The 16,920-nt window shown below is 41.0% G+C and overlaps 1 protein-coding gene across 1 annotated transcript in view; it reads right to left on the bottom strand.

The window, feature by feature from the left end:
- The window catches only part of plpp4 (phospholipid phosphatase 4), a 147,377-nt gene that overhangs the window by 58,914 nt on the left and 71,543 nt on the right, over positions 1–16,920 (bottom strand). Inside the window, exon 4 of the mRNA XM_041267953.1 lies at positions 15,161–15,224. Within this exon, the coding sequence (XP_041123887.1) occupies positions 15,161–15,224 (64 nt within the window). The remainder of the gene's footprint in view (positions 1–15,160; positions 15,225–16,920) is intronic.

The following is a 16,920-nucleotide window of genomic DNA, read 5'->3' as shown; positions in this document are numbered from 1 at the left end:
AAACCGCTAACCAAGATCATGCAGCAGTCTCTTGACACAGGGGTGGTACCGACAGACTGGAAAATTGCAAACGTAATACCGATCCACAAAAAGGGAAACAAAACTGAACCAGGTAACTACAGACCAGTAAGCCTGACTTCTATTATATGTAAACTTATGGAAACTATAATAAGATCCAAAATGGAAAATTACCTATATGGTAACAGGGTCCTGGGAGACAGTCAACATGGCTTTAGGAAAGGGAGATCGTGTCTAACTAACTTGCTTGATTTTTTTGAGGATGCAACATCGATAATGGATAATTGCAAAGCATATGACATGGTTTATTTAGATTTCCAGAAAGCTTTTGACAAAGTCCCCATGTAGAAAACAGAAAGTACTGATTAGAGGAAAAACCTCAGAATGGAGTGTGGTAACCAGTGGTGTACCACAGGGATCATTATTAGGTCCTCTGCTATTCCTAATCTACATTAATGATTTAGATTCTGGTATAGTAAGCAAACTTGTTAAATTTGCAGACGACACAAAAGTAGGAGGAGTGGCAAACACTGTTGCAGCAGCAAAGGTCATTCAAAATGATCTAGACAAGATTCAGAACTGGGCAGACACATGGCAAATGACATTTAATAGAGAAAAGTGTAAGGTACTGCACGCAGGAAATAAAAATGTACATTATAAATATCATATGGGAGATACTGAAATTGGAGAAGGAATCTATGAAAAAGACCTAGGAGTTTTTGTTGACTCAGAAATGTCTTCATCTAGACAATGTGGGGAAGCTATAAAAAAGGCTAACAAGATGCTCGGATACATTGTGAAAAGTGTTGAATTTAAATCAACAAAGAAGACCAGGGGTCACAAATGGAGTTTAGAAAAAGGGGCATTCAGAACAGAAAATAGGAGACACTTTTTCACACAGAGAATTGTGAGGGTCTGGAATCAACTCCCCAGTAATGTTGTTGAAGCTGACACCCTGGGATCCTTCAAGAAGCTGCTTGATGAGATTTTGGGATCAATAAGCTACTAACAACCAAACGAGCAAGATGGGCCAAATGGCCTCCTCTCGTTTGTAAACTTTCTTATGTTCTTATGTTCTTATGTTCTTATAGAGGAGTGCTGGAGAAGAGTTGTATTGGTTTTATTGCTGTTTTTTTTTTTTGTGTGAGCCCCGTCTCCGTGCAAGTATTGATCCACACTACCCTTTAGTTTAAAATTATAATTCTAGGTTTAGTTCTGGTTTAATTAACAGGCAGTGCAAACCACTTGCTGTGATTGTGTGTTCAAGATCTGCCCTCTTTGTTAAGTATAGTTTACCATCTGTATTTAATAAAATTATGTTCATTGCCCAACGTAGTAGTGTTGACCCGGATGACTTATTTCATTTCCGTCCCATGTCCAATCTACCTTATCTCAAAAACTCTCAAAAGGGCTGTAGCCAGTCAGCTGATGAAACATCTCACAGATAACAATCTGCTTGAATATCTACAGTCTGGCTGCCGGCCGCATCACAGTACTGAAACTGCTCTGCTCCAAATTGTGAATGGTCTCCTGCTCAATGCTGATGCTCCCTCTATGCTTGTCCTCCTTGACCTAACAGCCACTTTTGACACCAGAGATCATGGCATTCTACTTGACCATTTTTAGAAGTATGCTGGGATCTCTGGAACCTGTCTCTCCTGGATTTCCTCTTACCTATCTGGATGCATGCAGTCTATTTTCTATGTTGGATGCAGTGGTTTTGCAAACCCAGCCACTTGGGGTGTTCCTCAAGGATCTGTTCTTGTGCCCCTTCTCTTTACTATATACATGCTTCCCTTGGTTAACCACATCTTCCAACACAACCTCTTGTTACACTCCTATGCTGATGACACCAAGCTCAACTTAAAACTCGACCCTGGAAGCCCTTCTGTCATGGCCCGGCTCTCGGCTTGCATTCAATACATCGGGGCCTGGATGTCTACCAATTTTCTTAAGCTGAACACTAACAAATCTGATCTCCTTCTAGTAGGATCTAAAACTCAATTTAAGAATCTTAAGCTGCCCTGATACGTGATCATGCATTTGTCTCCTCTCAACTACTGCAACTCTCTATATGGTAGTTTCCCGTCACACACCATAAACCGACTGCAGCTACTTCAGAATGCCGCTGCCCGGATCCTTACCAGATGCAAAAAATGTGATCACATCACCTCCCATCTTGCCCAGCTGTACTGGCTACCTGTAAAGTTCAGGATTATTTTCAAAACTCTCCTGCTCATCTACAATGCCCTTCATCACACAGTTCCCGAGTACCTTTTCAACCTACTGACCTGCTATGTCCCTATCTGCAAGCTGAGGTCCTCCAACTCTGGTCTGCTCGTTATCCCCAAGCAAAAGTGCACCACACTTGGAGAACGCTTGTTTAGCTACATGGCTCTGATTCTTTGGAGCTCTCTCCCAATTTTGGTGCATGATGCTCCCACCGTTGCTTGCTTTAAATCAACTCTCAAGACCCACCTGTTCTCTTTTGCTTTCCATGCTCTTTAAGCCTGATATCTGCTATTAGCTGCTTTGTTGCTGCTACTATTTTGTGTATTATGCTAGTCATATATTATGTATTTTCACTGTATTTAATGTATTATGCATTGTTTTTTACTGTATAGCATGAACTATGCATGTTAAGACAGGCCGCCTTCAGTCATGCCAATAACAAGCAGGTGATCTTCATTATTCAGATGGGGCATGGTCGTATCTTTCACTGGGCTTGCATTAATTAACATCATATCTTTTTGAATGGATATTTATACAGATTCTTAATCAACTAATTTTGGCAATTTTAACGCAACTCAAATAACAACCACTGAGCACCTGGCATTTCTATGAAATCACATGACTTGATGCTCAGTATTTTGTTATCCCAAGGAACAACACTACTCAAGCAATCAGCAAACCTATCTGTTCACTATTTAAAATGCAAATAACATTATGTGCCTGTCACAGAGTGGGTGACATCAGACCAGAAGCAGGAAATAAACAGAGAGAGAGAGAGAGAAAGAGAGAGAGGTGGAGTTTGGTGGAGCTGAGCGAATGGTCTCGCTCAGCATTTAATAGGGCACAGACAGACAGAAAATAAACAGTTGTATTAAACAAAAAACACAGGACACGGCCCTGTTAGCCAAAATAAACAAACAGACAAAACACGGTGAGCTTCTTTTTTTAACGATTATTATTATTATTCTCTGTACCTCCGTCTCCAATCCCGTTCTCCACTCACCAAACACACAACCCAGAGTGAGTGAAAACAAGCTGCTTTTATGCAGCAGTACGACTGCTAATCAATCATTCAATTGGAGTCTCAGTACAACTGCATGTGAATTAATAAAGTGCAATTCCCCGTGCTCACATATTATTACATTTTACTTGCGCGTGAAGTGCTGTGCAATCCTCGTGCCTAAATACAAATATACATTTTGAACACTTGTGTTACACATACCCATTTATGTCTTGTGTACCAATGACTATTCATCAACATTTAACACACCATACATATTCTGTGTATAACAGAAATTACACACAGGGGTGGGAACTTTGTCACATACCCCCCCCCCCCCCCCCCCCCAAAGCACACATGGCCTCAATGGCCACCTCCTCCCTTAAAATCCCAAAAGTCTCGCTCAAAGTCCTGAGCCAAGAAAAGAGACTTTAAGGGGTTGATGGACGGAAATGTTGCCAGTAGCCAGGCTGCTACTGGCCATGCTGTCAGCAGACATGCTGACAGTGGGGCGAATCTCTCCTCCTGCTGTACCACTGGCAGGCATGGCAGGCATCTTTGGGTGAAGCAAGGCAGGCATCCTTGGGCGAAGCGAGGCAGGGAGTCAGAACAAGCTGGGATGTAGGTGTTGGCCCTCTTCTTGGCCACTGCAGCCGGGCGGTTCTTCCCCTTGCTTCCCTCAGCAGCCTATGCAAGGGCTGCTGAGGACCGCCAGCATCTAGTCCTGGTCCTTCTGGTGAAGGGAGAGGCAGCTCCTGCTCCTCTCCCCCTGATGGTGATGGAAGCAGAGGCAGCTCCAGCTCCTCTCCTCGTGATGGCGGGGTAAGTGATACCAGCAGGCATTCCTCCTCTGCTGGTGGGAGAAGTGACGCCAGCAGGCGTTCACCCTCTGCTGGTGGACAGGGACCCAGCAGGCATTCCCCCTCTGCTGGTGGACAGGGACCCAGCAGGCATTTTCCCCCTGGTGGTGGAGGAGGCAGAGGCAGCTCCTGCTGCTCTGCTCCTGGCGGTGGAGGTGGAAGAGGCAGAGGCAGCTCCTGCTGCTCTGCTCCTGCCGGTGGAGGTGGCAGAGGGAGAGGCAGCTCCTGCTGCTCTGCTCCGGGAGGTGGCGGAGGCAGAGGCAGCTCCTGCTGCTCTGTTCCTGGCAGAGGAGGTGGCGGAGGCAGCTCCTGCCGGTGGAGGTGGCGGAGGCGTGCAGTCTCCTGGCGGCGGAGGTGGGAGCAACGTGTAGTCTCCTGCCGGCAGAGGTGGGAGCGGCGTGTAGTCTACCGGCGGATTACAGGGGACTGGTGCGGCTCTCCCTGCTTGCTCAGGGGACTGGTGCGGCTCTCCCTCACTTGCAAGGTGATGGAGGCAGACGAAGCACCTGCTCCACTACTCCAGGTGGAGGTGGGAGCAAAACTTGTAGGTCTCCTGCGGCAGAGTGGTGGGGAGCGGCGTGTAGTACCATATATTACAGGGACTGGTGCGTCTCTCCCTCACTGCAAGGTGATGGAGGCATAAGAACGACGCGACCTTCCTCCACTACTTCCGGTGGTGAGCTGTAGGGAAGTGAGCCCAGCAGGCCTCACCTGTAGGGGAAGTGAGCCCAGCAGGCACTCACCCTCTGCTGGTGGAGATGGGCTGAACAGCATTGTACTGGATCCTCAGTTTTTGTTGTTTTTTTTTTGTTTTGTTTTGTTTTATACAAGAAATTGCTGTTCCTGCTCTATTCTGCATCTAGGGGGCGCTAGTAATCCCAGTTCTGACATCACGTGTCACAAAGACGGCCAGAGTGGGTGACGTCAGACCAGAAGCAGGAAATAAACAGAGAGAGAGAGGTGGAGTTTGGTGGAGCTGAGCGAATGGTCTCGCTCAGCATTTAATAGTGCACAAAAAGACAGTGAGCTTCTTTAACGATTGTTATTATTATATTATTATTATTATTATTATTATTATTATTATATTTATTATTATTATTATTATTCTCTTTATCTCCGTCTCCAATTCCGTTCTCCACTCACCAAACACACAACCTCGAGTATGTGAAAACATGCTGTTTTTATGCAGCTGTACCGAGACTCGACTGCTAATTGGAGTCTCAGTACAACTGCACGTGAATTAATAAAGTGCAATTCCCCATGCTCACATATTACTACATTTTACTTGCACGTGAAGTGCTGTGCAATCTTCGTGCCTAAATACAAATATACATTTTAAACACTCGTGTTACACAGACCCGTTTATATCCTGTGTACAAATGACTATACACCAACATTTAACACACCACATGCAACATATAACAGAAAATACAGACAGGGGCGAGCACTTTGTCACAGTGCCCAGTGAGATATGATGTAAAACCTAGACTTGTGTTTTCATTGTGCATCAGTGTGTGTGTGTGTGTGTGTGTATATATATATATATATATATATATATATATTATATATATATATATATATATATATATATATATATATATATATACATACACACACACACACACACACACACATACACATACAGTGCTTTGCAGAAGTATTCACCCCCTGCGCATTTTTTTCACATTTTGTTGGCACCTGAACATACTCCAATGCTTTCAAATTAGACTTTATATGTAGAATCTACACAAACTACTCCAAATTGATAAAGTTAAAAAATGCATATAGAATATAAATAAGTAAGATTTACAGTTGAATAAGTATTCACCAATTTGATACTGCAGCCCTAAATCAGCTCAGGGGCAAATTATTTGTTTGAAAGGTCACTAAATTAGTTAAATTTTTTCAACCTGTGTGTACTCAAAGTGATTTAACTTGTAGATAATTTCTCTCAGGTATATAAAGACTTTCAAGCTGCAACTCACATAGTGATCCAACAAAACAACCATGAAGACCAAGGAGCTTTTGAAACAAGTCAAGGATAAAGTGGTTGAGAGGCACAGAGCAGAAGTGTAAAAGAAAAATTCAATGATGTTGATTATCCTTCTCAGCACAGTGAAATCCATCATTAAGAAGTGGAAGATGCATCATACCACCCAGACACTAGCCAGATCAGGTCGCCCACCCAAACTGAGCAGCCAGGGAAGCAGGAAACTGGTTCAGGATGTATTCTCTGAACCCAACAATGACCTTGAGAGATGTACAAAGTTATGTGTGTGAGAGGGGAGTCAGTGTTCACACATCAACAATAAGTCAGTCCTAGACAAAGCTGGCCTGTATGGGCGGGTGACAAGAAAAAAGCCATTACTCAAAAATTCTCATCTTTAAAGCATGTATGGATTTTGTAAAAAAGCATTTAGATGATACTGCAGACATGTGGAAAAAGGTTTTGTGGTTAGACGAGACAAAAATTGAAGTGTTACGTCTGGTGAAGCCCAACACTGCACATCACTCAATCAACACCATCCCAACTGTTAAGCATGGTGGTGGCAGCATCATCTTATGGGAATGCTTCTCTTCAGGATGGAAGCTTGTCAGGATAGAGGGGAGAGTGGGTGGTGCAAAGTACAGGCGAATCCTTGAGGAAAACCTGTTTGAGTCAGACAAGACTCTGAAACTGGGAAGGAAATTTACATTTCAGCCAGACAATGACCTGAAACACAATGCAAAACCACACTGGAGTGGTTGAACAAGATGAGAATGAATGTTCTTGAGTGGCCCAGTCAAAGTCCTGACTTAAATGCAATCGAAAATTTATGGCGAGACTTGAAGATTGCTGTCCATCGACAATCCCCAAGAAACTTATCAGAACTGGAGCAATTTTCCCTGTGAATGGTCAAAAATGTCACCATCTTACTATGCAAAGCTAGTAACGACCTATGCAAAAGACTCATAGGAGTAATTGCTGCAAAAGGTGCTTCTACCAAGTACTGACTTAAGGGGCTGAATACTTATGCAACCAATAAATTTCATTTTATACATTTTCCTTTCAAGTTTTGCTGACATTTAATCTCCTCCTCATATATCAGTGTTCAGTTTAACACATATGGAAACTGGGCTGATATTATATATGTTATATAATATATATATATATCATATATATATATATATATATATTATATATATATATATATATATATATATATATATATACACACACAAATATACATATATATACATATATACACATACAGTGCCTTGCAAAAGTATTCAGACCCCTGACCAATTCTCTCATATTACTGAATTACAAATGGTGCATTGAAATTTCATTCTGGTTGATATTTTATTTTTAAACACTGAAACTCAAAATCAATTATTGTAAGGTGACATTGGTTTTATGTTGGGAATTGTTAAGAAAAAAAAAAAAACTGAAATATCTTGCTTGCATAAGTATTCAACCCCTCTGCTGTGGAAGCTCTTAGTTTGCACTAATGAAAGAAATCGCCTAATGAGGACAGAATTACCTTACCATTGGCCTCCACCTGTGAACCATTAAAGTTGCTGTCCAATTTCTGGATAAAAAACCCCACTGTTGAAGGATCATTGGTAAGGCTGTGAATCTGAAGAAAAATGAAGGCCAAAGAGCATTCTACAGAAGTTAGAGATAAAGTAATACAAATGCATAGATTAGGGAAAGGGTACAAAATGATATCCAAGTGTTTGGATATCCCAGTGAGCACAGTTGGATCAATAATCAGGAAGTGGAAACTACATCATACCACCCAGGCACAGCCAAGAAAAGGCCGTCCCTCAAAACTCAGGGCTCAAACAAGAAGGAGACTTGTGAGAGAAGCCACAGAGAGGCCAACAATCACTTTGAAGGAGCTACAGAGTTCAATGGCTTGGAGTGGAGTAATGGTGCAACAGTCAACCATATCAAGAGCTCTGCATAACACTGGCAGTATGGGAGGGTGGCAAGAAAGAAGCCGTTCCTCAAAAAGTACCATCTGAAAGCACGTCTGGAGTTTGCCAGAGAGCATGAGAGTGACCCTGCTGCGATGTGGGAAAAGGTTTTGTGGTCAGATGAGACTAAGATAGAGCTTTTTGGCCAAAACTCAAAGCGCTATATGTGGCGCAAACCTAACACTTCCCATGCATCAAGACACACCATCCCTACAGTGAAATATGGTTGTGGCAGCATCATGCTGTGGGGATGCTTCTCATCAGCAGGGACTGGGCATCTTGTTACAATTGAAGGAAGAATGGATGGAGCAAAATACAGGAAAATACTGCAAGATAATCTGCTTCAGTCTGCTAAAAAACTGAAACTTGGGAGGAAATTCCCCTTTCAGCAGGACAATGATCCCAAGCACAAGGCCAAAGCAACATTGGAGTGGCTCAAGCAATTACTGCTGTCAAACATTTTCTGTAGCTCTCAATGAGACTTCTGCACCTGTTAACAGGTAGTTTGGCCCACTCTTCCTGAGCAAACTGCTCCAGCTGTCTCAGGTTTGATGGGTGCCTTCTCCAGACTGCAAGTTTCAGCTCTTTCCATAGATGTTTGATAGGATTCATATCAGGACTCATAGAAGGCCACTTCAGAATAGACCAATGTTTTGTTCTTATCCATTCTTGGGTGCTTTTAGCTGTGTGTTTTGGGTCATTATCCTGTTGGAGGACCCATGACCTGCGACTGAGACAGAGCTTTCTCACACTGGGCAGTACGTTTCGCTGCAGAATGCCTTGATAGTTTTGAGATTTCATTGTGCCCTGCACAGATTCAAGGTACCCTTGTGCCAGGCACAGCAAAGCAGCCCCAAAACATAACCGAGCCTCCTCCATGTTTCACTGTAGGTATGGTGTTCTTTTCTTTGAAAGCTTCATTTTTTCGTCTGTGAACATAGAGCTGATGTGACTTGCCAAAAAGCTCCAGTTTTGACTTCTGTCCAAAGGACATTCTCCCAAAATAATTGTGGCTTGTCAATATGCATTTTAGCAAATTCCAGTCTGTCTATGTTTTTCTTTCAAAAGTGGAGTCCTCCTGGGTCTTCTTCCATGGAGCCCATTTTTGCTCAAAAAGCGGTGGATGGTGTGATCAGAAACTGACATACCTTCACCTTGGAGTTTAGCTTGTATCTCTTTGGCAGTTATCCTTGGTACTTTTTCTACCATTCGCACTATCCTTGTGTTCAATCTGGGGTCGATTTTCCTCTTGCGGCCGCACCCAGGGAGGTTGCCTACAGTTCCATGGACCTTAAACTTCTTAAACTTCTTCACAGGAACATCAAGATGGAGATGTTCTTGAAGCCTTTACCATGATTGTCTATTTTCTTTCTGATCTCCTCAGACAACTATCTCCTTTGCTTTCTCTGGTCCACGTTCAGTGTGGTGCACACAAAGATACCAAACAGCACAGTAACTACTTTTCTCCATTTAAATAGGCTGAGTGCCTGATTACAAGATTGGAGACATGTGTGATTCTAATTAAAGAAACTAATTAGTTTGAAATATCACTATAATCCGATTATTTATTATCTTTTCTAAGGGGTACCAACAAATGTGTCCAGGCCATTTTAGAATACCTTTGTAGAATAAACAATAATTCATCTCTTTTCACAGCTTCTTTGCTTTATTCTATGACATACTAAAGGCATGCAAGTGTACATGATAAAATAGCTTTTAATTTCATCACTTTTCAGGAGGAATGAAGCATTATTTCAATGAGCTGTAAGGGTACCAACAAATGAGCATGTCTGTATATATATATATATATATATATATATATATATATATATATATATATATATATATATATATATAGTATAATAATCTGCAACTCACATTGTTCGTTGCTACTTTAAGACAGGACCCAGGACATGGAAATGGAAGTTTGTAGCACTTGCATGCACTTTTAATAAACACAAACAAAACAAACACCTAGCTCTTGTGAGCACTAAGCAGGAACCTAACTAATACATAGGACAACTAAGCTGTCTACCTGTAACACAAATTAACAAAACACACCAACAAAGCTTTTACACAATACCTGTTTGACTGTTGCACACACTCACAACTGGGTTCTTCACACTGCAGCCCTGAACAGATTGGCTGCTCTCTTTAAATACCCTGCACCTGGCTCTAATTTACAATACACACCAGGTGCAGGGGATAACTAATAATTAAACATTTAAAACAAAAATGTGCATTCTCACATGTTGTTTTCCAGCAGGGAGGAAATTAGCCCTCTCCCTGCTCACAATATATATAAAGATATAAAATAAATAATTTCTTTTCAGGACATTTTGGGCAAAAGCCCTTCTTCAGCTGTAAAAAAGCAGCCCAAAAAGCCAAAAATATAAGTTTTTTAATCTTTTAAACTTTTTGTATACTTTTTTAAAAACCTTTTCTTTATATATTGTTAGCAAAAAGGCAGTACAAAAAACTACACACCGCAGAAAGCTCAGCGCCCTCGTTAAGGAATAGGCTGAGTTGGGCAGCTTAAAAGGAAACCGGGCAGAACAATCAGGGGTTGTAGCTGTGGGGAACACCACCTGACTGTTTAACGCATAACATATCCTTGGAAGCTTAACACATTGTTTGATTGGAGTTTTCAGAAAAGAAAAATAGTAAGTATGTGATTTAGCACTATTAGTACCTGAAAGTATAAGTGCGGCTTTAGGAAATCTCTGTTTTGAGACTTATTGTTTTGTGAGCGTGTTTTGTTTTTTTGTTTTGCCAATGCACCGTTTATTTTGAATTCTTTATTACCAATGTGGTGTTGTTGGATAAACCCTGCTTGTGGCATAATACCACATGCTCAACCTAATACAAATGACAAGGGACTGTTTGTTGGAAAGAACTGTTTATTGTTGACCTCCACCTTGGTTGTCATCTGGGCTGTTTTGGGGGGGTTGGTCTTCCCTCTTGATCTGACATACTGGTGTAAGACGCTGTTAAAACCACTTCCTACGTTCTTGTTGTGGAAACTTACAACCCTGTTATTCCTGAGGGACACTCTGTTTGCTTGCTTTTTGCCAGGTTCCCAGACTTCCATGCTGTCCAGTCCTGCTCCACCAGAGGGAGCTATTATCCGTTACTCACCTGTGTACCTTTCCTGCTCCACCAGAGGAAGCTGTCAGTCACTACTCACCTGTGATCCTGAATTAGCCCAGAGATGGACAAAAAGTGAGTTTATTTGGTTGCCCGTACAGGGCTGATTTCGTGGTGAAATAAAAAAACTGTGTAAATATTATAAATAAGTCACTCACCTGAGAGCGCTGTGTGTCTGTCACCATCTGTCTGCACCAGGAAAACCCAGGAAAACCCACTACCATTATATATATATATATATATATATATATATATATATATATATATATATATATATATATATATATATATATATATATATATATGAGTAGGATTTGAGCCATAACTAGTCATACTTTCACTCCAAATACATAACCACTATGCTACACAGATTCACATCTTAACCCTTTCAACAGACTAGGCTACTATTTACATTTACCCTATCCAAATGGCAATACATTGCCTCAATATAGGTTGAACAATTTTGCTTTCCCTGTAGTGTGTGTGTGTTATAAAATAAAAAGTGATATCTGAAACAAACACATTGCAAATGTGAGAAAATGCCAAGTTATCAAAAGTGCCCAGCCATTTAAAGTAGAGAGATCAAAAACAGAAGCCAAGTTTCAAGAAACCATTGGGGCAACCTTGGCCAGCACCAAGCAAATAAGCACATGTGTAAAAGCAGTGAGGGTCAAGGTTGCCCCCATTGTTTCTATTAATTTTGCTTGGGGTAACCTTGGCCTCCACATTTCCAATGTGTTTTTGTTTCATATAAATATATAAATGTCTATGTATTAGCACAGAATTCGCATAGCTAATTCTCAGAAATGATGTTCTTTTTTTGTCCAGTGGGGACCACAAATAGCGTTACTCTTACTGACCAGTATATAGAGAGGAAACTGTACTTGCTTGTGCCAATAGGGACCACAATAAGTGTTACTCTCACAGGAAACCAAAAATGTTCAGAACTCAAGCTCAGAATCTCAGCAAGAGGATGAATATGATGAATGATGGCTTGAAAAATCTCAAAATATAACTGTCTGGAGAATTCTCAGCTGTCTGTCTTCATCTTTCAAAATAGTGCTTATATCAACTTATTGTGTAGCACTGACAGCTAACACAACATGCATGATTGTAGGTTCAAATCCCACGTATAACGTATGTTCCATTGTAAAACAAAAATAAATAATTTAATATAGATGATATAGATGTCACAATAGGTGCGTTCCTAATATATTTCCATGTTGACAAAATAAATTCTGCAAAAATCTGCAAAAAAATTGAACCGAAACCGGAAACTTATAGGATCCGTGAAGGCTACTGCCCACCCGGAACTCTAGGATTGTGTTTGTGATTTGTTTTTGTTGAAACCTTTATTTTGGCAAGTGTTTTTTTTTTTTTTTTTTTGTGTTTATACATTTATTTTGCTTTGTTTAAATAAATGGCTCATGCCACACCTTTTTGCCCTGCAGTACCTTGCCTGTGTTTTCTTCCTGCGTCTGGCCTGACATCACCACGCTGACTACCCTGTCACACATTGTGCTCATCGTGGGATCACCAGTGCCTCCAAGACTCAGGCCAGAAAAGGGTACTGCACCTGTTTTTTAAATATTACTTTTGGAGTGAGGAAGAGGAGGATGGGAGGAAGAGTTGCAAACAGTGGCAGAAGCAGCAGCAAAATGGGGCTGGTCGCAAGCCCCATCGTGTCTCTGCCCCGGTGGATGTCTGCCTAACCTGCTTGAGGGGGGAGGAGTGGTGTTTTGAGGTTGGCAAGGTTGGGCACGTGTTGCCTGACTGCTACCACTCCCCACTTCAGGAAGAGAAGATGGAACCAGGGCTACAGCCACAGGAGGAGGTTGGCTCGGAAGCCCTCCTCCAAAGCATGGGCATGCGGTATTGTTGCTGCATCTGTGGGGAGTGGGGGCATTTCCCAGCTAATTGCCCCCCCCCCCCCAGAAAGGGAGGAGCCACTGCCACCTTTGCAGCCAGAAGGGGAGGAGCCCCTGCCGCCTTCACAGCCAGAAGTGGTATAGCCCTTGTTGCCTTCGCAACCAGAAGGGGAGGAGCAGGAGCTACCTCAACCTAACCACCACCATCAAGAGGAGATGAGCAGGAGCTACCTCTACCTAACCACCACCATCAAGAGGAGAGGAGCAGGAGCTACCTCTGCCTCCACCACCATCATTGGGAGAAGTGGAGCTCCTGCTGCCGCCTTCATGGCCAGGGGATCCCCTCTTGCCGTCGCCTCAAAAGGATCAGCTGCTATCGTCGCCTCCTGAGTGTCCGCTGCCGTCGTCGACTCCCAAGGGTTGCTGCCGGCTCTGCTTCACCTGTGGTTGCTGCCAGGAAGAGACCACATCCACCACGGTCCTTTAGCCTGGGTTACCAGACATCCAGGCTGCATGTTTGGGCCTCTGGTCACTGGACCTGACTCCCAGGTCACGGCACCACCAGGCACAGGAGGTCGCCTGGTCTCTTGCTCCACTCCTCCTGGTTTCCCCGATGTCGATCCTTGTCAGACCTTCGTGAATAGCTCATGAATGTATGGCAGCTCATTATCTGTGTCTGCTTTGCATACATTAATTCAATGCAAATGAGGTGGCAGCGCTTTGATTTTGCATCCACTAAATCCTTCCTTTCCGCAAGGAAATGGGAATAGTAAATAGGACGGGGACAGAATTGCGCACTGTAATCATGTTATGCATATGGCAAGGACTTCATACATGAAGTCCTTAATGTGTACTTTTTTTTTATTTTTATTTTTTTTGCATAATATAACCCTAATCCCCCGCTAACCCTTACTCCAAACCTAACCCTTTTCTGATATAATTGTGTACTTGCATATATGGTGCAAAAGTATGCATAATAATACTGTAATTATGTCTAAATGCACATGTATTTACTATTTAAATGCACAGTAGTTAAAGACACTTAATGTAAAGCATTACCCATTTGTCTAGTTTTATTACTATTTCATTGTTTAATTGTACTACCACTGGATATTGAAACTTGTCTGAATAGTTTGCTGTGTCAGTGTAAAGGTCTCCATACACCAGACACGATTCGATTGTTTAATTGGCAATGAGAGAGTTTTGCAGCGACACGACCATGCACAGCAGAAGTAACAGGTGATATGACAGGTTTGAAAACTGCCAGATCTATACAACTGTTCAAAATTGCAATTAACAAAACTATGCTCAAGGCTGGTACATATTCGTCAACATGATGTGAAAATTATGAGTGTCTTCTCTGATGGTATTTCAACATATATGGCAATAATTCATACACACCAGGCTCATCCAGTTCCTTTGAAATAGAGTCCTATATATTATCTTTCAAATCTGTATCTTTATAATTTTGATGTCCTTTGTCATAAGCTCTGGGTATATTTTCAACATTCAACAAGTATTATTGTTTTCTCCGTCATTTTGGATACTGCTTCACCCTGCTGGACCATGTGCATTGAAGCTGTTCTCTGATTGCTCAATGTCTTAGCTCACGTGTGTCAAACTACAAAAATAGGATTCAATCCTATTTATTTTGAGCTGCTCCAGTGCCGCCCTGGAGCCACTTCCACATTGCTTGTGGTGTGAAAGATACTTATCAAAAGTATAGGTACTGTGCATCGCTGCACGCTTCCATTTGCCGCATTGCATCTGGTAGATAGTAGCCTTCCCTCAGACACTGAAAAGGTTAATGGACACATGCAGGAAAATGATTCTCCTCAACAGGTGACTTTTACAGACACAGTCAAAACAACTTGTAAGCAGTTCTTAGGTTGCTAAGTATCCATAGTTTATTTCATGATGGATTTCCGCAATTAAATTACTGATTAACTGTGCCTCCATTCTTTTGACAGATTAGAGAAGGCCTGGGAACCAGCTTATTGCTTTTGGCCTCTGGTTAATTAAAATATTTTAAGGACATTTTGAATAATCAGCAGAGATCTCAAATGGCTTACCTTCCCACTATTAATTTAATGGTGTTCGTAAAGACTCCATTCAGACCAAGAGCCAAGGAAACAGCTGTAAAATAAAAAGAAATCAGACAGGATTTACACAGCGAGAACAGAAGAGGGAGTCACCAATCCAATTACACTTGTAAATACCTTATCCCATTCTTTATGCTAGATTAAACCACATGACCATCACTGTACTGGATGGATAGTACCAGTGCCAAAAGGTTATTCAAACTCTAATTGAATTGCATCATGAAAAGGGCTTAGTCTGCAGAAGAGTGTTCAATAGAATCTGTAACAGGCTCTAGAGTACAACAGAGATCCCGAACCTACCTGACGGAAAGAGCCGCACAGAAGAAACATTTCCAGCTGTAACCATAAATAGGCTGTTTAAAAAGCTGACTAAACAGTAGCAAGAAAAGTGGATCTATTTTGTTTAGAAAGAAACTGCATCTTCTCTCTTTGATTTCCAATTTCCATCTCGCTCTATCTCTATGCTATCCTCCAGTGTCCAATCTGCAAACCAGGCCCTTCCTGTATGAAAACATTACATATGTCAATATTTCTATTTATTAAATGGTTACTTCATAGAATCTATTTTCCAAATATGTAATTTCTTACCATTTAATATGACATGCTATTTGTTCTGTATATTTGTTCTATTTCAGTTTCTGCTTGGATCATTAGTGTGTCGTGATTAATAGAGACTAGGATTTTTTTTTCAGCCACTTTCTACTATTAAACTATTACTATTAAATGTGATGCAAATTGTTAAATAGCCTCTTTTGACTGTGTACACTAAATGAAGCCCACAAATCAGCTTTCCTGAGTTTTGTTTAGAAGCTGCCCTGATTGCAGAAACAGGAATTTCCTTGCAAAGTAGTTATTAAGTATGGTAAATAATAAACCATGTAGACAAACCCTTTAAGTTTCTCTGAATAGTTGTATTTCTAAATCCCTCCTTTGACATGATGTAATCTGACGGAGGTCACTTAAAACGTAAAGGAACCTGTTAAAAATGTATTAATTGCATGATGAAATTTCCTGCATATTCTATTTTTTGGTACCAGTTGATGATCACGAGAAAGCATCTTCTGACAATTTAAATTAAACAGGCTAATTCCTTTACTGATCTTGGCTGGAGGGGTTTTTTTTTGTTTGTTTGTTTTTTTTCCATCAACAGTATAGGCTGAGATTAAAATATTCCTGTTCTGATCAAATAAATGTTGTCACTTTGTTACTTACGAAAGGAATGCTATTTAATATTTCTTAATATAAACATAAGCATAAGCCTATTTAAAATGTGCAGAGAGGTTTTCAGATTGTCAGGAGATGCTTTCTCATTATCATTGATTGGTACTGAAAAACGGCATAGACATGGCATCATACAGAACATGTTTTTACAGGTTCTTTTCTGTTTTGAATGATACCTGTCTACTTAAAACATGTTTAAAAGGGAATTTGGAAATAAAACTGTTTGTAGAAACTTGAAGGGATCCCCAGTAATTCAAGCCCTGACATTTGATTATTTTGCTGAAGAACAAACAGGTTTTTATCAATGTGTTGTTTTTCTTCTATTAAACTAATAGCTGTGATAAAGTAAAATACCAGGAACTTATCAAATACTTTGTATTTGACTATTTGTGTCATATGCAGTACCCAACTATCAATGTAAATATTTTTTGTTTAAATAAATTAAATTGGCACCAGGAGATCTGAAACTATTGCATTTCAATATTGCTAAAAACAATATCAAATGTTTA

The sequence above is a fragment of the Polyodon spathula genome, chromosome 13 (assembly GCF_017654505.1).
Source record: "Polyodon spathula isolate WHYD16114869_AA chromosome 13, ASM1765450v1, whole genome shotgun sequence".
NCBI classification, from domain to species: Eukaryota; Metazoa; Chordata; class Actinopteri; order Acipenseriformes; family Polyodontidae; genus Polyodon; species Polyodon spathula.
Note: the sequence above shows the minus strand (reverse complement) of the source record. Positions and strands in the feature narration are given on the sequence as shown.